Source organism: Protopterus annectens, chromosome 5.part0, assembly GCF_019279795.1.
Source record: "Protopterus annectens isolate FY-2018-M chromosome 5.part0, PAN1.0, whole genome shotgun sequence".
Taxonomy (NCBI): domain Eukaryota; kingdom Metazoa; phylum Chordata; order Ceratodontiformes; family Protopteridae; genus Protopterus; species Protopterus annectens.
This window is the reverse complement of record NC_056735.1, coordinates 954,066,636-954,093,954: the sequence shown is the minus strand read 5'-3', so window position 1 is coordinate 954,093,954 and position 27,319 is coordinate 954,066,636. Positions and strand designations below refer to the sequence as shown.

Genomic DNA, 27,319 nt, shown 5'->3' with positions numbered 1-27,319 from the left:
ACAGGAGGTAAGATAGAGTACTTCCCTGTTTGTTGATGTACCACATTACTGTGGTGTCTGTTTTGACAAGGAGAACCCCTGGCCTGAGATGAGGCCGGAAGGATGTCAGAGCCACCTGTACTGCAATCATTTCCTTCTGGTTGATGTGCAAGGGAAGGTGTTGGACAGTCCAAAGGCCCTGGGTCCACATGCCCCCAGGTAGGTGCCGCAAGCAACTTTTGAAGCGTTGGTGGTGAGCGCCTGGCCATTGGGCGGTGGATGAAGGGGAGACGCTGGTTCTTGGCACATGCCTCTGCCCACCAGAGCAACTATGCCCTTATACAGGGGTCAGAGGGAGGGAGAACTCCAGAGGTTGAGAATGCCTGCACCAAAGGTTCCTTAGGTACCACTGAAGTTTCCTCACGTGCAGTCTGGCCAGAGGAATCAGAAGGATGCAAGAAACCATGCATCCCAAGGCTTGCAAGTACTTCCTTGCTGTGAGTTGACTTTGGGACGCCAGCTGAATAAAGTAGAGAGACAGGAATTTCTGCTTCTCTGGGTTCAGGAAGGACATTTGGGATGCTGTGTCCAGCAGAACTCCCAAGGTCATCATACTCCTGGAGGGAGTCTGCTTTCATTTCCTCTCATTAATGGTGAATCCCAAGGAAGTGAGAAGGGTTTTTATGAAGAGTAAGTCCTGCAGGAGCTTTTCTTTGCGCTCTGCTTGGATGAGGCAGTCATCCAGATAGGGATAAATCTGAATGTCTTCTGTCTGCAGAATGCTATGGCCGGGGCCAGGCATTTGGTGAAAACCCTGGGAGCAGTAGACAAGCCAAAGGGAACAGCAGAGAACTGAAAGTGCTGTGAGCCCGCTCTGAAACAAATTTTCTGCAGGACTCCCTTATGGGGATATGGAGGTAAGCATCCTTTAGGTCCAGGGTCACTAACCACGCATTTTATTGTCAGCATAGGCAGCAGCTGCTGCAAAGTTAGCATTCTGAATTTGGGGACCACCAGGGAGGTGTTTAGAATGGATAGAGCAGGGATGGGGCTCTAAGTGCCCTCCTTTCTGGGAACAAGGAATAGCCTAGAATAAAAGCCTTTGCCTGCTTGATCTGTAGGAACAGGTTCTTCTGTCCCCTGGGATATTAGGGTTTGGACTTGTTTTAATCCCTCTGCCCACTGATTTGGAGGCAAGTCTGGGTACCCTTTGGGGATTGGGAGTTCGTAGAAATTGAATTTGTATCCCTGAAAAATGACCTTGAAGACCCACTGGTCCTTTGTTAGAGACAGTCAATTTTCTTTGCAGAGGGACAGCCTTTATCCAAGCTTTTGGGTGAATGGAGGGCAGGGGGTGTAGGGAGTCACTGAGAGTTTTTGTCATAGAGGGATGGCTTAGAACTCCCAGCCTTAGAGGAGGATGTGGTCCACTGTTTGGTTCTCTGTTATCCCTGCTGTAGGGACCTGAGGGGCCTGTCCTTGCTAGGGGCAGGAAAGGACCTGTGCTTAGAGGGGAAAGTTCCTGCTGAATCCAGGTGGTTGAACTTGAAAGAAATCTTTTACTGTTCACAGAGATTTTGCTTGGTCTTCCATTTTCTTAAGCACCTTATCTGCTTTTTCCCCAAACAAGCGTTTTTTGTTCACAAGTGCATCAATTAACAGACTTGACATGATCAGGTAGAGGTTGTTCCTTCAACCATGCAAGTCTCCGAATGACTGATCCAGACACTGCTGCCCTGCTAGAGGCTTCTAGTGCATCATAGCTGCAGTGTAAAGAATGCCTAGTCACTTGACAAGAGGAGTGCAATAAATCTGCTAGCTCCTTAGAATTGGCACAGTCAGGAAAAGTAGAAATCTTTTGCTTCAATAGTTCCAAACTATGTTATTTTACCATATGGAACTGACAGTTGAGAGCTCTGATGGCTAAGATTGTGAAGGTGTATACCTTTTTTCCCCATCTGTCCAGAGCCCTGGCCTCTTTATCAGAAGGAGTGGGTTTCTTTTCTGAACTAACCCTGGCTCCTTTGTGGCCCTGTGTAATGACCTCAGAGTCTGCAGCAGGATTTCTGTACAGGAATTTGTGGGTGCCTGGTACCCTGTAATACCTGTCAAGCTTACTGGGAGCAGGAGGAAGGGTATCAGGGGCTAAAGTGGATTTAAGGAAAACATTCGCCACATCTAAAACAGGTTATGGCAAGAGGTCTGTGCTGAGGAAGGTCTAGAAATTCTCTTAGCCTTTTCTTGGATTGAGAGAAGTCCTGAGATTCCCATTGGAAATGCTCCCTGGGGGTATGGAGGGTTTCCCAAAGGAAAAGTCTTCTGGTGGGGAGGCAGAAGGCATAGATTCCTCTGCACCTGAATCCTCACAAGCAGTAAGAGGTTGCTGATCCTCTTCCAAGTCTGAATAATCTGGTTCATCAGAATCCTGCTCTGTCAATAATTCTGGGGAAGGGAGTTTTTTGTTTTAGAAGAGGCCTGACTGCCCCTGATAAGGGAAATAAGATCTTCCGCCATCTTAAGCATCTGGGCCTGGGGTGGAAGGGTGAAGAAAGATGGTGGCTAGAGGAAGATTTTCTAGGGGTGGCCTGGTTTCTAGGCCTAAGAGAAGTCATCGGTCTGAGATTAGCAGTGGTCGGGTAAGAAGACGTTGGTTTCTGACATGAAATCGTTAGTGCAAAAGACATCCTCGGAAGCTGGTACCTGCCTAGTGGCTCCGGACCCAACCAAGGCACAGACAGCCAAAGGCTCTGAAGATGAAGATTTCTGTGGCATACCGGACTCAGAAAGGGTCTCAGTAGAGGCCTGCATGGCAATCGCATTGGTCATCAGGGGCTGCGAATTCTGGAGTACTGACGACTTATTTAGCGGAGTTATCGGAAGGCTTGGCCTTGTGAGGTCCGTCTCATCCTTATTCTTATCCTTTTTCGGAGATTCTCAGACGTATAGTTCTCGCGTTAAAGAGGGCACAGAACTGACAGTGGGCTACATCGTGGTCTGGGCCTAAACAAGTAACACAACTAAGAATGGAAGTCCCGGTGTGGGATTTGCTTTCCACAGGCGAGACAATTAACTTTTTCAGACATCGGTTAGAGCAAGAAAGAGATCCCCAATGGGATACTTAGCTTTAGACGTTTTCAGCTGTGATCCGAACTCTGGTAGCCACCGACCGGCACAATTGCAAACAGCTTCTGTTAAGGGCTCCATGGCAAGAAAGACTGATGTAATGGGGTCAGCTGCCTTGCTTTATAGCACTGACGACCTGACGTCAGTCTTCAGGTGACAGCAGCTGACGCAGAAAAACATGGACTTGTATTCAGGCCAGCCGATGGCTACCACAGCACTGATAACCCACAGGTGATTACTGCAACTGTGAAACACGAAGAACATGGGCCTTCATTTACTTGATAATGATCTTCTTGAGGGGACCACTGGCCTTGAACTCTTGTGGGATCTGTCCATACACCCAAAGCCAGATCCAGTGCATCTGTGTAGCTGTCCTAGGTGGGAGGAAGTTTAGTCCAGTGTAGTCTCAGGTTAAGCTGGATTTGAGAAGTCTACCACTGCAACTCTTTCTTCAGAAAGAGTAAGAGAGGGATTTGAAGTCCAGTTGGTGGCCTGTTGAGACAAAAAGGGACTTCAAGTACCACTGAATCTTTCTCATGTATAATCTGGCAAAGGAATCAAATACTGTAGCAGTCATATAGCCCAGAGTTTTTTAAATTTCTCTGAAGTAAAACCATGGGAAGCAGGCACTGGAAGCAGATGGACAGGAATAAGAATTTCTCATGAGGAAGAAAGGCAGTTAGAGAGAGTATACAGTCTGCAAGCCAGGAAGACCAGATCCTGGGAGGGGGGGGGGTCACAAAAGACTACATGAGGTTGAGAGTGAAGCCTAGTCTTTCCAGAAGTGAAATGGAGTTATAAGGTGCCCTTGGAGGGGATTATGATAAAAAGATTGTCCAGTGAAAGAAATATTTGTACTCCCTTTATTCTGCAAAAGGCAATGACTAGTGCAGAAAACCCTGGGGACAACAGAAAGGCCAAAGGGTAAAGTGTAAAGTACAGAACTGAAATTGCGATGAAAAATCAAAACCTAAGAAATTTCCTGCAGTTGGGGCAGAGGAGGATGTGCATGGAAGGATAAAAGAGTAGAGTCTGGAAAGAGAGCATCTTGAAAGATGGCACTTTAAGAAAAGTGTTGATGTGAAGGAAGTCCAGTATGGGCCTTAAGTACCCTCCTTCTTGGGAACCTGGAAGAATCATTAATAAAATCCTTTTCCCAGGGTTTTCTTGGTCTGTTTTCTGTCCAGGAAAGATGCATTTGCTCCCTAGGGACAAAGGAAGTGAGCTTGGAAGGATGATCCCTTTGATAACTGGGGACAGAAATGAGAAAAATCTGTTTAAAATCCTGCATTTTCCCCTTCTCTTGCAGAGATTTGAAGAGTTCAGCTGCAGTAGTGTCCAAATAAAGGTCCCTATGAAGGAGGGAGTCCAGACACTTGGCTTTGATACCCTCCAGAAGGGACTGGAGGCAAAGCCAAGCAATCTAAGGATAGGAAAGCCAGTGGCCGCAACCTTAGAGGAAAGTCTGCAGCTTCATAGCTGCACTTAATAGAATGCCGGGCTACTTCTGTAGCTTGATTGAGTATGGATACCACCTATGCCTTTCATATGGGATCTTCCCAATTAGTGTTTTACTTAAATCCAGTAGAATGGACAAAGATATTTTGTCATCAGAGTTTGATACTTTAAGGCCATAAAGGCCAAGATGGCAGACTTATAGACTTTTTTTTATCATACCAGTGCACGGCCCTGGTATTTCCATCTAATAGCTACAGGTAAAAGCTTAGTAGTCTAATCAGTTGAGATAGAATAAACTGAAGGGCCTGCTACAGGATTGTTGTAGAAAACCTTTATGTCCTCAGTGACCCTATAAAACCTGTCAGGTTCTTGGGAAGCTGTAGTATGAAAATCGGGGAGAAGTGGAGGCAAAGACATCCAGGAAAACATCTACACCAGGTAGGCTGGGGTGTGTTTTTAAACCTACCTCAAGCATGTCATAGATCTTTTTGTACATCAGTGACATGTCTGGAGCCCCATTCAAAATGCTGCATCATCATAGTAACAGTCTCCACAAAGGGCCTCTTTTCTATAATGGAGTCGGGGTTTAAGGTGTCTTTGATTTCATGAAGATCTTTTTGGGTGCACCATCTTGGTTTTCGCAAGGCACTTCATACACTTGGTCTCCAAGTATTTAAGGAGGAAAGTCTGGTACAAATATTTTTTGGGATGAACTACTAACAAATTTTGCAATTTCTGTAACAGTGTTCAGCTCCCACACAAAATGAGCCCTGGGAGTCGATGTCTTTATAAGGGTTCTGCTTTATGCAATCATACTTTCTTCACTTAGCTAACATTAACACTTCTTTTGTACAGAAGATAAGAAAAAAGAAGTTTCCCCAAAAAGTCACTTACCTGGACAAGTCTAGGTGTAGGTAATGGTCACATAAATATCAATGCAGTATAAAGACCAACAGGAACAAAGATCCTGCATTCAGACTGTCAAGATAGTCTAAGGATCTCATACATCTGCTTATGTATCCCCAAGCCCATGAATGAGGTCATACGCCAGATGTATGGTGTGTTAGGAACGTTTTGGCTTTGGTATGCTAGCTGGACATTAGGTTACCTACCGCAGGCAGGATACCCCATTAGTATTGGAATACTGCAACAGTGACCCAAGGAAAGGAATCTAGAATCATATGTGAACTAGATAAAATAAACAGAACTACAAGAAAACACTTTGAACCTACCCATTGCATGTTCTATCTATCCACCTCTACAAATCTGCTAGATGGCAAAGGTTTATTTTCTTTTCTATTAGACAAAGTGCTCTGTTTCAAAATACGGAAGTGTCAACGCAATAAATGTGCATATAAAAGGCAGCAAATCATTTGGCTATTTTTATTTACACACAATACTATTCAGAAAAACAGGACTCTAAAATATTCATATAAAAATTGCACAAATTAGTATAACTATAAAGACTATTATAATACAAAACAAAAGTGAAAGAAAAATAAATCTATGTCGGTCTGCAGTACTACACAATAGTGGTTATGAACTTTTGCCCACATCAACTGCTTGTCGTACATCTGCAACTGCCTCAGGCACTCTAACGGTCATTCCATTCATTTTCTTAGTTAGGCAGACTTGGCAGCCTAAACGAGACCTACAAATAAAAAATATATATCAAATAATGACATGAATATCTTCTTTCATACATACATTACCTAGTAACATTTTCATTCTTTAACTTATCAGGAGTAAAAAATGTTTATTACCCCACTTCTGTATCTACATTTTTTTCCCATTTTCAGAATGTGAAAACGTATTTTTAGAAACTAACTAGAAACCAGACAGCAAACATAGGCACTGAAGTACAGTAGATGGATCTGGAAAAGAATATACACATGAACCTGGTCCAAATAAGCCCCTTTTTAAAAGTTCAATGCTTTGTATTTGCAAGCTCCACTGTTGATGCAGATGCTCTAAAATCAAGATATTACAAATTGGGTAAATATCAGTGCAAATGCAAACATGTTAACTCACAAACAAAAGCAGCAGCCAGACAACTTTACCTAAATTTCAAAGCTTACGGTTTGCCAATTAATTTATAGTGTGTGTGTGTGTGTGTGTGTGTGTGTGTGTATAAAAAAGACACGCACATTATATATATATATGGTTCTACCTGACATAGCCGAAACCACACAACACCGACAACCACATCCCACACGACACCACATGACCAGTCCCAAAACACGAAAACCACATAACCGAGAGAAATAAACCGGCGGGTACACAAACCACAACCCCCCCATACACACACACCACAACAATTATTATTATTAAAACACAACACATCCCCACACACACAACACAACACACACAACACAAGCACACCCAAATCTAACACTAAACACCTAACAACCCCCCTTCCGTCTACCACTTGCCTGCACTTACCACACTATCCTACCCGCCCCTAACCTCTCTCTACCCACCCCTACCTCCTCCCCAACAACCCCCCTATCCTAAACCTAGCCTAACTCACTTACTACTCTATCTCCACCCCTACCCTAACTAACCCTATCCCCCTCCATACTCTAACCCCATAACCCCCTATCACTCACTTAACCCGTCACCTCTCACCTAACGTCCCTGCTTACCCCACCTACCCACCCCTGCACGTTCAATCCCCACACCGTCGTGTCACCACACATCCTTCGTGTGGGTCTCTGCATTGTCGATGTTGTTTGTCCCGGCGATTCGCGTCGGTCTTCTTGCGTTTCGATCTTCTGTCGCCGGTCTTCGGGCTTCGCTCTTCTCTTCCGCTGTCGGTCTTCTTTCTCTTGTCGCCGCCCAAGGTAGAACCATATATATATATATATATATATATATATATATATATATATATATAAAATCTATACAAGTGTATGTCTACATATAAATGTATATCTCTATGTATATATAAATATGTGTGTGTATATAGATATTTATATCTACATATGCACATGTGCAGGTGCGCGTGCACGTACACACACACACACACACACACACACACACACACACACACACACATTTTACAGCCACATATATGTAAAAATATCCAAACCAAAGAGTAAAAGGTCACACAGACAAACCATTTACTAATAACAACAAGACCTAGCCAAGCCAGTCTTCACCATCTAGTACATTAAACCATCTGTACTGGAGGCCCATGGGATACACGAAAATGACCCCATAAATAACATGCAATCACAATATGAAGAACATTTTATATTTTGCATAGATTTTAATTTCTTGAACTTGTACGAATAGATCTGGTTAAATTGCAGTCAAGTTGCATGTGTTTTGCTTTTGTACTTCTCACATTACGTGTAAAGAGGGAAAAGAGAGGCTATATACTTACAACAACATTAAACTTGGATAAGGAGTCCACTGTTGTCAATTAGGACTGACAATGGAAGCCTTTAGTCAGCTTGGCATCTGAAACATTCCAGTGCTGGCCTCTCACTTTTCAAGTTCTCTCTCCAGATCTGTATCAGACTGTGCTAAGGTAATCCGTGTTAGTTCTTAGAACAGTAAATAAATACTTATAGACCTCATCTGCTCTGAGGTAGTGGGAAGGAGGATGGATATGGTGATGTCAGTGGGCCCTCATGTTACATTACGTACATAACTTTTGTATCCGAGATATGGAGGTCCAACCTCAGATGCCATAGTTTCAAACTTTTGTTCCTGAGTGGTCCCAAAAATAAACCTACAGCTAAAGCTCACCTCCAGCTTATAGTGCCCTGTGGAAATGTGCATTAAAGCCCATGCACCTGCTGCAAAATATTTCATCCAAGGATACACAATACATTCCTGAAAAAGGATTGAGAGACAGCTACTGACTTTGTTGAATGTACTCTAGGCAAAGAAAGCATTTTTTTGACAAAACACCAGATAACAGCAGAAATAAGTAAGCACTGAAAAATATACAAATACATAATCACTCAGTAAACGTAAGTAACATATAATCACCCTGCACCATCAACATCCACTTCAAACAAGTCTTTAATGCCTACCTAAAGCCAGCAAATGACAGATACTCTCATAACCATCACAGTTGGCAAATTCCAAAAGCGAGGGGCATTGCCAAAAAAATGTGCAAAAAACAGAGGTCTCAAGGTTAACTTGTAAAGCTGCCAACAACCCCTCACAGACTGAACCCAAAACCTGAGCAGAGCAATAAGGAACAATATGCTCCTTAAGGTAACAGCAGACAAAATTGTGAATGAACAGAAACACTAGAATTGTGTGGACAATTCTAAAACAGGTGTAATATGCTGGTAATGAGAAGTACCGTAAGTAGTCAAGCTGCAGAGTTTTGAACCACCTGTAAACAATCACACTCAGTGTTACTTAGTTCGCATAAAGGGCAGTGCGATGATCCAGTCTAGAAGACACCAGGGCAGGAACAACAATCGACACTTGGAATTAAGTGCTTCATGCTATAAAAGTTTCACAGGCAGAACCAAAACTATATTATAGCAAACACCTGGTCTTAACATGTTAGCAATGAATCAATACCAAGAATCTGCACTTTACTACCAAAAGCAAACCTGTCACCTCCCCACATTATATAACTGAGTAATGGTACTGTGGAAAGATCTCTCAAAGTTACATGCACTGTCAAGGCTTCTGTCTTCATAGTGCTCAATTTTAACCTTTTAGCAGTAAGGAAAAAATACACATCTTCAAAATCATCAGCCAAAAAATAGATACTTGCCATATCATCTTGTGAGAAACAGAGTATCAACATTGCTGTGGTGTGCTAATCCCCTTTCCCGTAGAAGTTCTCCTAAATGTATATAGTGAACCATGATGGGCCCAGAATAGAACTTTATAATACTCCGCAATCAAGGCTTTACAAAGAAAGTGTTGAGCCCTACAGCAGAACCCCCCCCCCCCCCAGTATGGCCACATGTATAAAATGAACCAGTTAATGACCACAGCAGAGATATCACGGTAAGAGTGCAGTTGTTCTATCAGGATTCCATGGCCCAGTGTGTCAAATCCTGCAAAGATCAGACAGGACCAACACCGTAGTGCTACTGGTCTGTTGCCATCAGGAGTTTATTTACCACTCTTAAGACAGCAGTGTCAGTAGTATGGCGAGTGTGAAAATCTGATTGGAAAGGGCCCACCAAATGCAAGATAGGTTTGTAATTACTTAAAAACAACCTTTTAAATAATGCTCTGTAAAAAGGGAAGCTGGAAATTGTGCAGTGGTAGTTTTAATTATTTGAATTCAAAGACAGTTTCTTGAGGGTCGGGATAACCAAAGCCTCATTCAAGGCTGAAGGAGATATTTAGTTTTTCACTTCTTTCAGCTTTTCCCAGTTAGGGGTCACCACAGTGGAACAACAGTCTGAGGAACAATTGACAGTAGAGTTTTAATGTCTAGTTGCCATCCTGGCACCCAACCTTCCACAAAGACACACACAGAGACAATTTAGAGTGTCCAATTTACCTGCAGCATGTCTTTGGGATGTGGGAGGAAACCCATGCGACCACAGGGAGGGCATGCACATTCACTAATGCAGCCTAAATCCGGTATACTGCTGGACTCAATACATCAAAACTGGAAATTATCACCCTTGACAAATAGGGTTCCAGACCACAAAAAAAATCTATGGGCACTGAAATCTGCAGTGCCTTCATGCCCCTGGAAAAAGGGATAAAGCTAATGCTCAAAAAAAACCCTAGAAATGTTTAAGTAAGGAGAGAGGATAAAAAATTACAGGGTTATACCTCAGCCATAGATACAGAGAAGACCTGAGCTATTGGGGAAGGTGCATATACCACAAGTGTGATCTATTCAAATATCAGTTAAAAGTTCTTTCACAAATGTAATATGTTCACAACTAGATCACTGTTGCAGTAATTCTAGCTGATGGACCGATTTGCAGAACTTTCGGGTAGATGGGGTGGAGGTTTGGCAGACAGAAGTTGAGTCCAGAAGCTTATGAAGAATGGTTTTGACAAAACATGATGTTCTGGCTCTAGAAAACGCATCTATATCTTAATGTATGGCAAAGGTATGAATGGAAAATAGATCTAAAGACCCTTGAAAGGGTACCAGATAAAGCTACAGTGCTAGTAGAATGTGCTTTGAAGCAACCTTGAAGAATTTGCCATGCAAAGAATGATGGAGATAAAAAGTAAGAAAAATCCACCTAGATATGGTCTGTTTAGAGATTAGAAGACCCTGCATTTTTCCTTCACTGTAAAGGCTTCTAATGACTCTATTCTTGTCCAAATACAATCTTAAAGATGTCTGAAAATCCAGTAAATGAAGAATCCTTTCTCCCTTATTTTGACACTTGGAGAATAAATTACTCTAACCACTTCCCTGCAGTTAAGACATTTAGTGACCACATTAAGTATAAAAGAAGGCCTGAGGGTCATCCTGTCAATATGAAAGATGAAAAACTGAAGGGGGTAGACAGACATAAGACTAATTCAAAAACCTATTTTGCAGTGCTTACCCAATTAGCATTTGTACTATTTCCCAAATGGGCAATTTTAACAATGCAGAATGAGGAGGCTCATAGGAGTTAATTTTTCAAGGATATAATTTAGGACCCAAGGAAGACTCATGGATTTTCTGGGTGCCCTGAAGTGAAGAATGCCTTTTAGGAACTGTCTGAACTCAATGTGAAGAAAGTTGTGGATCAACTGGTAGACAGGCTGAAATTGCTGACAAATGCACCTTAATGGAGGTATATGCCTAACCAGAGCGGAGCAGCTCACACAAAATATTAGAGGATGAAAGGTATCCCTGTTTGAAAGGGATCCATTCCTCTGCTGTGACACCATACAGAAAATCTCCTCCACTTACAAATAAGATTTTCTTGTTACAGCTTTCCTAGCCTCCTTTATTACCTGTAGCACGTACTCAGAATAAAGTGCCTAAAAGGAATTAGACGCCTATCATCCAGATTTTGAGGTTCCGTGTCTTTAGGTTTGGATGAATTAGAGTCTCTGTAGTGCGAGCAACTAAACTCTAGAGGGGAAACACGGTGATTAATCTTGGCTAGATGAAAGAGAGAATCAGTACGGTCTTGACCAAGGAGGGGGGTCACCAAAAACATTTTGGACTTTCTTTCTGAATCATCAGAAGTATTTTTGGAATGAAAGTGAAGGAAAGCTTACAGGAATTTTTATTTTCTGGAAAGGGGATGATGTCCATTCTCCAGACTTCCTTGCAAGGGTCTCTTGAGCAAAAGAGTCTGAAATGATGGTTCAAAGTGGTAGCAAAATGATCTTTGAGTTCCTCACCGATAAACCTCTCTGTCCAAAATCAGTTCATGATGGTCTGGCTTGGACCTGTATAAGTAGTCTGCCAATGAACGGATTTCTAAAAGATGTCCACCAAAATCTTTCTCTAAGCTGTGTATCACAAGGTCCAAGGCTACAACTGCCAGCCTACAATGGTTTGTTGATATAATATATTTCAAATCATAAGAGTGTAGACTTGCAGAGTCACTGGAGTCCACAAGTGATGAGCAAAGAAGTTTATGTGCTTTCTCATGTCCTGTTTGAAACAGATGATCTGCATTTTGAAAATATTCTGAACAGCTTCCACCAACAGGTAAGGTGTGAAACAGCTGTTGAGACATTATGAAGGGGAGACCGAATAATAAAGGGAATCCTTGTATGGACTTTTTATCTGACTAACCCACTCAGTTCCTTCTTCATAAAGAGTAAAAGTGCAATTAGGAAGGAAAGGATGGCACTTTTCTGCCCAAACTGCTTGCAGATTTCAATGAATTGTCCTGGCAAAAGGAAGGATTTGGATTGTGAATGCCATGTATCAGAGGACTCTCAGAATTTCTCTTGCAGAGTTTATGGACAGATTCTTCAGGGTCAGGAAAAAAAGTCAAGTCAAGAACTGGAAAACTGGATTTTCCAGAAGAAAAATCAGGCTGATGTAACGAGCAGACAACCTGAGAACACCAGACACTGAGTAGCTTGGCTTTGCTGAAGTTCACAGTGAATCCCAGATTGACAGTACACTGCAAATCCTGTAGAATTCTTTGAAATTAAGTGGCCTGAATGAAGAAGCTATCCAAACAGGGACATACATGGATACTTTGAGTATCAAGATAGGGCTATACGCGGTGTACAATCTTGATGTATGGGAAGCCCAAAAGGCAAAGAATTAAATCGAAAAGGATATCCCAAACACAAAATCCAAAATACTTCCTGCAGTGTGGCTGAACAAGGATATGAAGACAAGCATCCTTCGGGTCCAAAGTAACCATAAGTACAATGGAAAGATTAGTTGGAAAGATTAGTTGAAAAAGTGGAACATTAACATCCTGAATTTTGTAACTCAAAAATGTGTTCAAAATGAAAAAGTTCAGAATAGGTCTTCAAATCCCATCTTTTCCTGGAAAAAGTACAATTTTGTACCTACCATAAATGTAGATGTTCGAGTGCTAATACAGCTGCAGTAATCACAGATGGGTTTTCAGCCATCAGGCGGGTCCCTCGGTCGGCCGAATTCCAAAGTCTTGGTCCGGCGTCGGTTGTTGTCGCTTACTCTTCTGACGTCAGGAAGGCCAGAGTATATAAGACACAGCCGACGCCATGTTCTTCAGTCTTTCTTGCCCCAGATGTCAGGTGCCCCCAAAAGGAAGGCAATACATAAGTAAAGCTTATCCACATATGCAAGGAATGCAATGTAATGCAAAGTCAGTGTAAGCAAGCAAATAAAACATAGCAGGATAACCCAGTCAGGTGGTATGAAAAGGTTGTTAGGCCCCATGCCTTTACCAAGAGGGGAAGGAGGGAGGGAAACCTGTACTGCAGCTGTATTAGCACTCGAACATCTACATTTATGGTAGGTACAAAACTGTACTATGTTCATCGTGCATACAGCTGCAGTAATCACAGATGGGTAGAGTCCCAAAGCTATGCATAGGGTGGTAGGTACTATGAGGAACTGGGTTGAGCCAGAATGCCCTGCAAAACAGCAGTGGCAAAGCCTGCTCTTGTTCTGGAATATAAGGGCAGGTGGTAGTGTTTTGTGAAGGTATGTACAGAACTCCAAGTGGCTGCCTCCAAAATATCCTTAGTAGGCACATCTCTGAGGAAGGCTGTAGAGGTGGCTGTGGCCCTGGTGGAGTGAGATCTGATACCAGTAGGGACAGATTTCCCATGATAGGAGTAACAAAATCGTATGCAGTGGCCAATCCACTTGGAAATGGTCGGTTTGGTAACTGGTTTCCCTTGAGCCCCTACGGCATAGGACACAAAACGTTGGTCTGATTTCCTGAAGGACTTTGTTCTGTCCAAATAGTAACGTAGCTGCCTATGGATGTCTAAAGAGTGAAGCAGCCTTTCCCCTTTGTTTTGAGGGTTAGGATAAAAGGTAGGGAGGTGTATGGCTTGGTTTAAGGCTACCCTGGATACCACTTTAGGCATAAAAGATGGGTTGGTACGAAGGGAAACCCTATCCTGATGGAAGATGAGGAAGGGCTGCACCGCCATGAGTGCCTGTAGTTCAGAAACCCTACGAGCTGAAGTGATGGCCAGAAGGAAAGCTGTTTTCCAGGACAAATATTGCAGATCTGTTGAAGCAGCAGGTTCAAAGGGAGGCAATGTTAATTTTTCTAGTATGTAATTAAGGTCCCAGGCTGGTATTTGTTGTTTCCTTGGAGGTCTTATATTCTTAGCCCCTCTGAGGAACTGCCGTAAGAGTGGGTGTGAGAATAAAGGAGGATCCGTGTTGAATTCTGCAGAAATGGCTGAGGCGTGTATTTTAATTGAAGAAAATGAAAGTCCACTGCTCAGCAGTTCAGCTAGGTACTGTAAAACCTGAGGTAAGTTCAATTTCCTAGGGTCCTGTCCTCTTTTCTCATTCCAACAGCAAAACCGCTTCCATTTTGCGGAGTAAGCTTTTCTAGTAGATGGTCTTCTGGCCTCCAAAATGACATCTTGCACCTCCTTGGAGAGTAGAGTTTGATGTGGTGTTAAGGAATTTTCCATGCAGCGAGGTTGAGTGTTTTCAGCTGACTGTGAAGGGTTTTGTAGTTGTTCTGCGTCAGCAGAAGAGGTATTAGAGGCAGGGACCAGGGAGGAGTATGTTAGGCTCCTCAGGAGTGGATACCAGTGTTGCCTTGGCCAGTCTGGAGCAATCAGTATCATCCTCGGTTTGTCTGTTCTTGCTTTCAAAAGCACCTTGGGCAGAAGAGGCAGAGGTGGGAATGCATAAACTGTCCATGTTGTCCAACTGAATGAAAGGGCATCCACTTTCCAGGCCTTTGGATGGAAGGTCCTTGAACAAAACCTTTTCAATTGATGGTTCCTGTGGGAGGCAAAAAGATCTATGTCTGGCCTCCCCCACGCTTGGATCATCTCCGTAAACACCTGTGGATGTAGCTTCCATTCGTGTGGATCTGTCATATTCCTGCTCAGAGTGTCTGCCAGTGTGTTTTCCATCCCTGGCAAGTACTGTGCTTGAAGTTCGATTTGTCTTTCCAGAGCAAAGTTCCAAAGAGTCATGGCTAGTCTGCACAAGGGGTATGAGTGAGTTCCTCCTTGTTTGTTTATGTACCACATTACTGTGGTGTTGTCTGTTCTTATGAGTAATTGTCCTGGATGCAGGAAGTCCTTGAAAGCTGTAATTGCATTTATTACTGCCAGCATTTCTTTTTGATTGATGTGAAGGTGCTTTTCCTTTTGGGACCATCTGCCCTGAATGCACCTGTCCTTCATGTGCGCCCCCCAGGCGTAATCTGAGGCGTCTGTGGTTATGACTTGTTTTGCTTGAGGCTTGCAGAATGGGAGGCCTGTGTTTACTTGACATGCTTGGGCCCACCATAGGAATTCCTTTTGTAGACATGGAATTATTGGAATAATTGCTTCCAAGCTGTGACTGTGTTGAGACCATAGATTTTTTAGGTACCATTGAAGTTTCCTCATATGCAGCTTTGCACACGGGATTAGAAGAATGCAAGATGCCATGAATCCCAGAGCCTGCAGGATTTTCCTTGCAGTAAGCCTGGTACTTTTTGCTAGTATTTTGAAGTACTGAGATAATTGCCCTTGTTTTTCTGGCGTAAGGTATGCCATCTGGGTGTTTGTGTCCAAGCTGGCACCCAGGAAGGTTATTTTCTGAGGTGTTAGCATTGATTTCTCCTTGTTGATGGTGTATCCCAGAGAAAGCAGTAACCGTGTCACATATGCCAGATGTTCCAGTAGTATATGTTTGCTGTCCACTTGGATCAGGCAGTCGTCCAGATAAGGGTAAATTTGTATCCCTTGAAGTATGCAATAGGCAATCACTGATGCCAGGCACTTTGTGAATACTCTGGGCGCAGTAGATAAGCCAAAGGGCAATGCAGAGAATTGATAGTGGATTGAACCTGCAAGAAATCTGAGGTATCTTCTGCAGCTTTGTCTGATTGGGACATGCAGGTATGCCTCCTTGAGGTCCAATGTTACCAGCCAAAACTCCTTGCCCAGCATGGGAAGAAGTTGCTGTAATGTGAGCATCTTGAATTTTGGTACGAGTAGAAATGTGTTTAGGATGGATAAGTCCAGAATGGGTCTCCAGTCGGTTCCTTTTCTTGGTACCTGGAAAAGTCTTGAATAAAAACCTTGACCTTGTTGGTGCGTAGGTACCTTTTGTATAGCTCTCATGTTTAGGAGCTTTGAAATTTGCAGTTGTGCCTCTACCCTTTGATTTTGTGGTAGGTTTGGCATGCCTCTCATTTTTGGAAGAGTGTGAAATTGAAATTTGTAGCCTCTGTTTAAAATGTCCAGTATCCATTTGTCTGTTGTGACAATATGCCAATTGCTTGCAAATAATGCTAGTTTCCCTCCCAAAGGTGCTGCCAGCTGAGACTTGCTTGGCATGGAAATGAGGGAGTCATTGGGTTTGCTTCCTGTATTGTTGTGCACTGTCTTTACCACCTCTTGGTGCTGGAGATTGCCATTGTCTGCCTCTATATGATCCTTGTGATTGCCCTCTGCCCCTTGCGTGTCTGTATCTGCCTCTTTGGGGCTTGTCAGTGGCTGGAAAGGACCAGTTTTTTGAAGGCCAATTCCTGCTAAATCGTGGTGGCTGGACCTGTAAGAAAGCTTTGACAGTTTGCACAGATTTGGCTTTTTCTTCCATTTTTCATAGTATATCCTCAGCATTAGTACCAAAGAGTACATCCTTTTGTAAAGGTGCAGCAAGAAGTTTAGCTTTCACATGATCAGGCAGATTTTGTTCCCTAAGCCAGGCATGTCTGCGAATGACTGATCCTGTAGCAGCCGCTCTACTGGAGGCCTCTAGGGCATCATAACCACATTGTAAAGTGTGTTTACCCACTTGTTCTGCACTATGCATCATATCCTGTAACTCTTTTAAATCTGGTTGTTCAGGTTGAGACATTTTGTTTTTTAATTGTGATAACAGGAACGGTTGATATTTAATCATATGAAACTGGCAGTTTAAGGCCCTCATGGCTAGGGTGGCCGAGGTATATACCTTCTTACCCCACCTTTCTAGAGATCTAGATTCCCTTTCTGCAGGAAGTGGATTCTTGGCAGTGGAGGCCTTTATTCCCTTAGGGCCTTGTGAAATGGTTTCAGGGTCAGCATTATGGCCTTTGTAGAGAAATTGGTGAGAACTGGGTACTCTGTAATATCTATCAGGCTTTACTGGTGCAGGAGGCAGTGAATCAGGATTAAAACAAGCCTCCGAATAGACATCATCCAGTACCTCCAAAACAGGGGGTATAGCCAGAGGTCTGTGCTGAGGTAACCAAAGAAATTCCCTAAGTCTTTTCTTGGAGTCTGAAAAGTCTTGGCCTTCCCAATGGAAGTGTTCCCTCAAGGTGTGCAAGGTTTCCCCAAAAGAAAAATCCTCAGGGGGGGATACAGAAGGAATGGACTGTTCTGCATCCGAATCCTCAAAAGGAGAATAAGAGTGTTCCTCTGCATCAGAATGCTCTGATAAAATGGATCCCTGATCAGAAGAGGGGGATTCTTCCTCCACTCTGGGTCTCTTGTCAGGAGGGGGCTGAGAACCTCTGATAAGAGTTATTAGATCCTCAGCCATTTTAAGCATCTGCTTCTTAGGCATGGGTCCAGGAGATGGGCCTTGAGCAGCTGGCCTAGCGGATGTAGTCTGGGAAAGGGCCGATGACCCAGCGGTCTCGGGTACAGAAGACACTGCCGAAGGAGTGTCGTCGGTAGTCAGGGACTGCAAAGGCGTCTCGCTGAGAACCGGACCACGTGGAGCCTGTTTCGGCGTGGTGTCGGTGGAGACCGCGGGCCTCGCATGTCGGTCCTTTTCCTTGCGTTTTTTGGATAAAACTGTAGTCGGAGTGTCCGACGACATTTTATAGTCAAAAGCTTTACCAAAATAGTATTGGGCGAACTCCGCCCGACGCTTGATAGTGCGTTTATTGAAGGTAGCGCAAAAGCGACAGCCCGAGACGTCGTGGTCTGGGCCCAAACAAGGTATGCAAAGGGAATGGAAATCCTTATGCGGTATTTGCTTCCCACAAGAAATACAATTATTAACTTTTTCTGACATCGGTCTGAGGCAAGAAAAGATTCCCCAACGGGGCACTTAGCTTTAATGAAGACTTCGGTTCCAAATATTTTCGTAATTCAGGAGCTGGCCGACCGGCACTTGCGAACTGCTTCTGCTTCGGGCACCGCGTGGCAAAAAAGACTGGAGAACATGGCGCCGGCTGTGTCTTATATACTCTGGCCTTCCTGACGTCAGAAGAGTAAGCGACAACAACTGACGCCGGACCAAGACTTTGGAATTCGGCCGACCGAGGGACCACCTGACGGCTGAAAACCCATCTGTGATTACTGCAGCTGTATGCACGATGAACATCAGCCTGGAATAAAATAATTTTCCACTTAGATGGTGAGGGACAGGATCTATTACTCCCAGATTTAAAAGGGCAAAAATTATAGGGAAGATTAGATTCTATTTGTTTGAAAATTCATGAATAATTTCATAAGGTATGAGGGGGGCTGGAATTCCAGTGCACTCTGTGCCCATTTTGAGGGTGTTGAAACCCAAGAGTTGGTTGCTACTGCTCTACAATGGGAGATGCAAAGCCCATGGTGGGGAAATGCAGGGTGGGAAGAAAATCTCTGAGAAGGATCCTTTGGAACCTTTAAAATTAGACTGACTTCTGCCATTTTTTTCTAGGACGATTTCAGACCTTTCTGCATAGAAGACTTTTGGCATTTATGAAAGAAGGTTCCAGGCTTAGAAGGGTAGTTTATTTGAAACTGTAGAATAAGGAAAACAAAAATGCTTGAACCCATACAATATTTTTCCCCTTTCTGTCACCTTGAAAATTTAGCAGGATATCCAAACAAGTTACCTTTACCTAAAGTAGCATCCAAGTGTTTGGCTTTAATATCTTTGGACAAGATTCAAGAGGGGTTTCCTGGAAATACCTCCATAGTGATCTTGTACCAAATGCTCTGGAAGAGACATCAGCAGCAGTGTCATATCCACACTATCAAATGATGCGTCACTTGTGTGGCAGAAGTAAGCAAGTACATTTGTGTAAGCAAACCTACAACAGTAGACATTCAAATGACAAATGCTGCAGTAGCCTTAGCTATATGGGTTATATTATGCCAAAGAAATCGCCTACCAGCTGCCAAAGCTTAAGGAAACGACCATGCACCTAAACCACTACCAGCTCAAGGAGAGCTGAATAAAAACAGTGATTAGAATGCCAAGCTCTTCAGAGTTTTCATGTCAAAGAGGGAGGCTACTGCCCTGAAAGAGGTCAATACTAGGAAAATAAGAATGAAAGTCCTCACCATGGCAACACAAACATATAAAATTAAAGGGGGTTGAGGGAGGGAGTGGTTAATGCAGTAGCATTAATTGGAGCATCCACTGTTATAGCAAGTGTTCATAAACAACTGTGCTATATTCATCATTTGGTCGCTGCTGCAATAACTTTAGCTATATGGGTGGACCACCATAGTTTATACTGACTGGGATGAGTTAAGTATGATGGCCCAAGAGTCCATGGATAATACTAGCAAAGTATGCCTTAGACCTGAAGAATCTGATTTGCAGCACTTGTAAAGTATGTACAGAGGACCAAACTGATGCTTCTACAATAATTCTAGAATTCACCCCTTTCCAAAAAGCTACATGAAGCCAAGGCCCAACAGAATGAGCCATGACCCTGCCTGAAAATGCTTTTACTGTGGTGGGCACAACAAAAGAGAATACTGTGAGACCATTTGCAAACAGTCTGCTTTGAAACAAGTTGTCTTTTTTTTTTTTTTTTTTATAAATATCTTCATAAGAAATAAATGCTCTGAGTTTCTGAATATTTCAGTTTTGGCAAGATATCAGAGTTGCGTGTGGACATCCAGAGAATGCAGAATATTTTCTCCCTCATTTTTAGGTTCTGGAAAGAAGAGATGGAAGACGGATAGTTAGGCTCAAAGAAAACTCGGATACCACTTCAGGCATAAAAATGAGTTCTTAAGAAACACCTGTCTATGGAAAATGAAAGAAAGCTGATCCACCACAACAGATTGCAACTCAGATACTTTTCTTGCAGAAGTCGGAGAAATCAGCACAACTCCATGCTAAGAACCTCAAATCAACCTGATGAGCTCATTCAACTCGAGCAAGGGTTAACTCTTCTAAAACAAAATTAAGACATGGAGGAGCCACCAGTTTTCTAGGATACCTGATGTAACACCCCTTTCAAAGGCATTTAACATGGAAATTTACTGAAAGGAAGGATCCATGAGCAAACATGTTTAAACAGCTGACAAGTATATCTTGGTACATGAGTAAAAAAGGCCAGAGGATAACTCCCAAGTGTAGTAGGGCCGGAAAAATTCTAGCCTTAAAAGGGTCCTGGTTATGGTCTTGGCACCAACAAAAAATCTTTTCATTTTGCCGATATACGATTTCCTAAATACCAGGTCTCTGAGTCATTTAATATCTGCTGCACGCCCTCATAAAATAAATGCTGACGATCTTCCATGCAGTTATTTGTAGTTACTCCATCTTTGCAGCTACTTCAAGCTGAGGTGAAGCTGAAATGCATCAAATGTCCCTTGTCCTGTCAGAGTACATCCAGTTTGTGACAAAGCTTGTGGTAATTGCCCTTGGCCGTTTCCAAAAGGAAGAACCACTACTGCCTGGACCAGAAGGGGGGTTAACCAAATGATCTTTGGAGAGTCCTTCAAAATCTTCAGAATGACCCTGGATACCAGTGGAAAGGATGGAAAAGCATAGAGAAATATTCCTGTACAAGGAAAAAAAAACATCCATTTTCCAGACCTTTAGCATGTAGCCTTGGAGCAAAATATTTCCAATTTAAAGTTGTAAATGGAGGTAAACGGATCTAAATGAGGTGGTCCCCACAGCTGGACAAATTCTTGGCAGATTCCCTGATTCAGTTTCCATTCATGAGGGTCTGTCCTTATCCTATGCTCAGCTCGTCTGCCACAAGATGAAAAATGCCTACAGAGCTAGATTGTGCTGAAATGGTATATCCCAGGTTACTATGGCTAGTCCCAAAGATATACTGCAGGTGGACTGGACACCCTAAATTGGGCATAGGTGTTTATGCCTTCTGTGGAAGGTTGGGTGCCATACTGGCAACTCCACGCTGTAAAACTCCACTGCCAGTCATTCCTGGATTCAGAAAAAACTGGTCTCTCCACCAATGGAGTTCCCTTTTTACAAATCCCAAAACAGGAATCTGTAATGTCAGGGGATGTTGAGGTTGGGATCATATTGATTTCAGGTACCACTGAATTTCTCATGTGGAGTCTGCCTAAATGATTCCTGATAACAGTGGAAGCCAGGAAACGTGGTATCCTGAGAAATTTCCTTGAGGAAGCTTTGGTCTGACTGGAAAAACTCGGGAACAGATCTAGATATATATCCACTTTTTCCCGTGGAAGAAAGGCTCTTTGAACCAAGGAATCTAGGATGCACCTCACAAAAACAATCTTGTGGGAAGGAGACAAGACTTTCTGATGTTGTCCTGAAACAGTAGGAGGAGGAGATTTCCCACCTAAGGAAGTCATGACAATTTGAAAAAGATTCTGCAAAAAAAGAGTAAAACATCTAAGTGAGGAAAATGTGAATACCTTTCCAGTTTGCAGTAGGCTGTCACTTGATCTAGCAGTGACGATGCTAAGAACTGAAATCGCGAATCACACACAAAAATCTCATGAAACATTTGAAATCTGGTGCTACAGGAATGGGATAAACATCCTTTAAATCTTGGGTTCCTAAAAAATTTAAAGGGTGAATGAGAGACAATAAATCATGAAGGGATACCATTCTGAACTTTGAAACTTTCACAAACTGGTTTAGAAAAAAAGAGATGTAAAACTGGTCTCCATGAAGCTTCTTTCTGTGGTGCCAGAAACATTCCTGGGAAAAAAAAACCTTCCCCTTTCTGAGAAGTATGGACACTTTCTATCACTGAACAACAGGAATGAAAAGAAGTTTGGTCTGACAGATGAGGAGAAATCCCCTGAAAAAAAGAGTGAAATTCCCCCTGCCATCTGTATCCCTCATAAATCACACTCCGAACCCATTTGAGAATAAATTTTCCACAAAATCAAGACACCCAAACAGGTAAAGTCCTGCCAGTTGGGAAAGGGGTGGACATTCTCCAGATAGTCATATATACTTGTTGAACCATCTTTCTTACTGGGGGTCTCAACCTTTCTTTTTCGAGCCCCTTTACCACTGCTTTTTAAAAGTCTGCTTGCCAGCAGCTTGCTGTATCTTGCTTATTTTACTTTTGATAAAATGGAGCAGAGGTAGCTCTAAAACCTTTGACAAACTTGGAGAAGTTTGAAAATCTTACGGAATCAGCTTCCCTCTTTCACCACTCGTTAGGTATCTTTGCAGTAGATGTTCCAATTGCAACTTCTCCATCTCAGGAAGAATTCAAAATTTCAGCTTCAACATTCACTGGAGAGTTTTGGGCACATAACCAAGCAAACCTTCTCATAACAGTTCCAGTAGCAGCAGCAGCTCTGGAAGTGGTACCAGCTGAATCATAAGCACACTTCTAAGTGTTAGATCACTTGAGACACAGAATCAACAAGATGACACAAAAATGATTTTCCTCTCAGAAGGAGAAGCTATAATGTTTCGCGAAAAAATCAAACAAAAAATGTCCCATACCCTACAACCCTTTTGATCTCAAGGAAACTACTTAAAATTTTCCAATTTTCTCTAACAATATTTTTTTTATATTTTTCCCATATAAAGAACACTGCAGCACCATCCCTGTCCTAAGGCTTTCATTCAGTCTGAAGACTTGTACAAGACAAAAACACTTACTGAATGTGTTTTATGGTTACTAAATTTTTGTTTATACATTTTTTGGTCATAGTGGCTGTAATGACTACAACAGAAGTAGCTAAGGAAAAAGATGAATGGTCTGAAGAACCAGAGATACTCAGTCACCAATCTTAACAAAGGGAGCAAAGGCTGTCTGGAAATGTTCTTTTTGTGGCTATAAGAAAGAAGACCAGGAAAACGTGCAAATTGTTCCATGATGAAGCCAAAAACTGATGCTCAAATCCCAGGGAAGACTGGCAGCAGTAGTCTGTAAAACATTAAGTATTAAAGTAAAATTTTCCACCCCAAAAACACAGTGAAACACACTAACATTGACCCGTCTTCAAAGTTAAACTTAACATTTTTCCTAACTAAAACTTGTGTTAAATTAACTTAACTTTTGTCCATGAAACTAAAATGTCGCACTCTGCAGTTAAGTGAAGTCACATAACATTCATAAAAAAATTTTTTTGCTAACTTAAAATATATATTCTTATTGAAAAGCATAAGTTTGTCATAAAAATAAAAGTGTGGAAGTTCTGGTCCTCAAAAGCCTGCATGAGGAGGACAGGATAACTCGGAAGGGCACGGCACCCAAGCCACTGTTTCTTTGCTCAAATTGGTAATTATCTGGATACATGGAAGGTGCCCTTAAGCTTGGAAGCTGGCTATTATATCCTTGGCAGGCTAACCCATAAAGTGAAAGCTATTGTAGCAATGATCAAATGAACATTTTAGCATAAGAGTAGATGCTTGAATAGATAACAGCTGCCGTACTGTTAACTGGGAAGTATCCTGCCAGGGATACTGTACATCTGGCCCGTTTACAAAAGCTTGGGCTCCTTTCCTTTAATACCATACATTCCACCTAAGCACAAGACTATTACAGGTACACAACAATGTAAAAATGTAGGCATTACAATGTAAAAAGAAAAGAATAAACAAAAGCATGTTTGAGTTAAAGGGCTGCAATCTTGGGCAGGTAGAGTGGGGAATGACAAATGGGGTGGAACACTGACCTGAATATGATACAATATCTGTAGAGTTGAAATGTTTTAATTTTATTTTTGCATAGGCAAATGTCTGGAATAATGCCCTTGGCTTAAACTAATGACAAATGTTTTAAGCAAGTTTTTTTTTTTTTTAAAGGACATTATACAATGTTATGAACAGTTTTCCTTTAGCAAAAAAAATGTTCACTGTTGCTACTGAAATACATTCTGTTATTATATGTTGCAAAGGAAACAAGCTGACTAAAGGTGAAGAAAATAAAAATTGAGAGGTTAGGACACTGTAGACAGAGAAATGTAAATTTAAAAAGTACATGAACAATAAGCTTAGCAAAAAATAAAATTTGAAATTTGAAGAGAATAAAATACAGCAACTTTTTTGGTAACTAAAGACTTTAATGCATTTACTAGTACAATGTATAATTTAGTTTTATTTAAAGATAGCCAGTACTTTTTTTTTCTTAAAGCTAAAAGTAAATATTTTCTGAAAGCATACAAGCTGTTTTTCACATCTGGGAGGGAAATAAAGCTAAGACAAGAACAGAGAGTAATTATTACAAGTAGGAGCACAGGCTGTAACATGTGCAGAGGCATGGATAACCCTAATGTTAAGTTAATGCCCATGTTTGCAGCTGAAGATTTGGGACAATTCCAAGAGGGTTAAACTGCATTATTTAAAGATATACATAGTCTTGTGTGTTTGCTTCAAGTTAAAAGGTTATGGTGGTGCTCTGGGGGTGGGTTTTTTTGAGAGTTTTCATTTTAAAAAAGTATTGTAAAATCCTAGGTGCAAATGGAGAGAACAGCTGTATAAAAGATCAACGTGCTAAACATTAGTGGGTGTATGTAACAGAAAAGCTGGAAATAGTTATTTAAAAAACTGTCATAAATAATACGCAAGAATAAAAACTTAACTTATCACAATGGTTACACTAAAAATATTATTCTAGAATATGAATGCCCTCAAGGGTATAGATAAAAAGTTAAGACTACTGAATTACTTTAAGGAATGCAAAGTGCGAACAGCAATGCTACAGGAGACACATTTGGAAAGATGTGAGCATGTCAATTTGATAAAGAAAGTATTTCAGGACAGATATTCAGCACAGTTATCAAGGATAATGGAATGGAGGCTGCTTATAATTGCTACAGGAGCCCCATTAGTTATAGAGGAAAAAAGACAGTAATGGTAGATTTGTGGTAGCAAGTAGCTAATAACAAGGGAGGAGTACTATGCTGATATGTATTTATATTCCACCAAAAACTGCTACTATGAAGCTTAAGAAAATTTTGGGAGAAATAATCAACTTTCATCAAGGAATATTACTTATAGGTGGGGACTGGAACTTTATTTGCAACACTGAGGAGAAAAATATAAAAAAGCGGGTACATTTCTGAAGAAATTGATGAAAATAATTGGTATGGAAAACGTGTAATAGGAACTTAGAATTTACATATTATTCCCCAAGGTACAACAACTGGACTAGACTACATAGAAATTATATTTCACAGGAACATGTGCATTTATTTGAAAGATTCAATGTACATCCAATCAGATTATGCAACAAGAACTAGGATAAAAATATATGGTAATGCCATATAAATAAGACACTGACACTTACCCACCTGCCTATTAAAAAGGAAGGAATTTAAAGAATGGGTAGTGAAAATTATTCAAGAGTTATCAGGGAAGATAAGAATTTTCATCAGAAGTTATAGCTAGTGAGTGGGAAAAAAATGAAGGTGGAGTTTAAAAACAAGGTAAAAATAAAAGAAAAAGATATGGTAAATAAGCAAGAATTATTTAGAGATAATGACAAAGGTTAAGTATCACAGAATATGGGGGATCTCACAGAACAAGAAGCACAACTGCAAAGTGCTAAAGAGAAAATATGGGAGTATCTGGATAATATGTATGACTTTAGAAAGATTGCTGTTACTTCATCATAGCAGAGTGTTCCTCCGGGCATTTCTACAGTTAAATCCAACTGACGCCTCTAGATATCAAATGTTGCTTGGTCACATTTGCATTAATAATTCCAAAATCAAGCTACATACAAGGTATCGGAAGATTTCATCTTAAAGCATACACGATGGCAAACAAATTATACTGACATCTGATGTAGCTAAAGCATTACGGACTATCTGTATACTGTAATTTGTACTGTAATAACTTTCATATTTCTCCAAATATCTAAATATTCAGAAGCATCAAATTGAATGAACGCCAAAAATATAAAGATTAATTTATCCTGAATAGTTTGCCATTTACAGTTTTCTAGTAACACGGTTCCAGAGATATGAAAGTTTGTTTGAACTGTAAGGTGATAACTTCATTTTTTAAAGGCTAAACCACACCCAGTGGGAATTTACACACTCAAAAGAGCTGCACTGAAGTGAGTAAGTTAAGCCACTGTTTTTTTTATAACTCCAGAGCAGAAAAACATTTAGCACAACTCCTCAGGCAACAGACAGTAGAAAGGGCTGTTGCCAAACTTAGGGAGCCTATAACAAGAAAAATAAGCAGAGATCATGTAGCAGTATTACAGATATTTTAGAGATTTTATGAAAATCTGTGTAAAGCAGAGGAATATGTTAATCAAGAAAAAGTACAAATGGAAATATTCACAGAATAATTAGGTATGTCAAGATTAGAGGTACATGAGACTCACTTAAATTATGAGATAGGAAGAGATGAGAAAAACAGTGACATACAATCACTCTCTGCAAAGTCTCCAGGAATAGATGGTATTTCTTGTTTAGGTTTGCAAGCTAGAGGAGAAGAAACTGATACAAATCTATGTTTTAAGAGTATTTTAAAAGGAGGGGAAGCACCAACATCCTGCAAGGATGTTTTGGTGGCTGTAATACCTTAAGACAGTAAAGACCCATCAGTCCCAGCTTCACACAGGCTCATTTCAATTACAATTATAAATCATGACTATTAAATGTTTACATCTATAATAGCTAAAATATATTGCCAAAATTGATAGCTATGGATCAATGTGGTTTTGGAGAGTAGAGACAAACACTTGATGACATTAATGGAACAATAATGGTAGAGAGAGAAGGAAAGGGTAAGAAAATACCACTGATGTTGGTCAGTCTTGAGGCAGAGAAAGCATTCAGAGTAAGGCATATAAAATACTGAATGATAACTACATGAATCAATCAGAGGAGGTTAGCATAGACTGGAAAAGCACTTCATAAGGAAACAATGGAAGGACATAGGTATGGCTCCCAAATATGCAACAAAGTCTAAAAGATTTAAGATTTTTGCTTGGAAGTGTTTTATACCCCAAGCAGAGTCCAAAGAATTTTTACTGTGGTATATGGCAAATGGTGGACGTGTGATGGAGAAGAAAGAGGGAAAGTACAGTTGTGTTCACGTACC

The 27,319-nt window shown here is 41.4% G+C and overlaps 1 protein-coding gene across 6 annotated transcripts in view; it reads right to left on the bottom strand.

The window, feature by feature from the left end:
- Positions 1 to 5,929: 5,929 nt before the first annotated feature.
- Positions 5,930 to 27,319, bottom strand: part of FDX1 (ferredoxin 1) — a 657,258-nt gene continuing 635,868 nt past the window's right edge. For all 6 annotated transcript variants that reach the window (XM_044072726.1, XM_044072724.1, XM_044072723.1 and 3 more), the window contains exon 5: positions 5,930 to 6,211. In XM_044072726.1, coding sequence (XP_043928661.1) covers positions 6,097 to 6,211 — 115 coding nt within the window. In that variant the 3' untranslated portion in view covers positions 5,930 to 6,096. The remainder of the gene's footprint in view (positions 6,212 to 27,319) is intronic.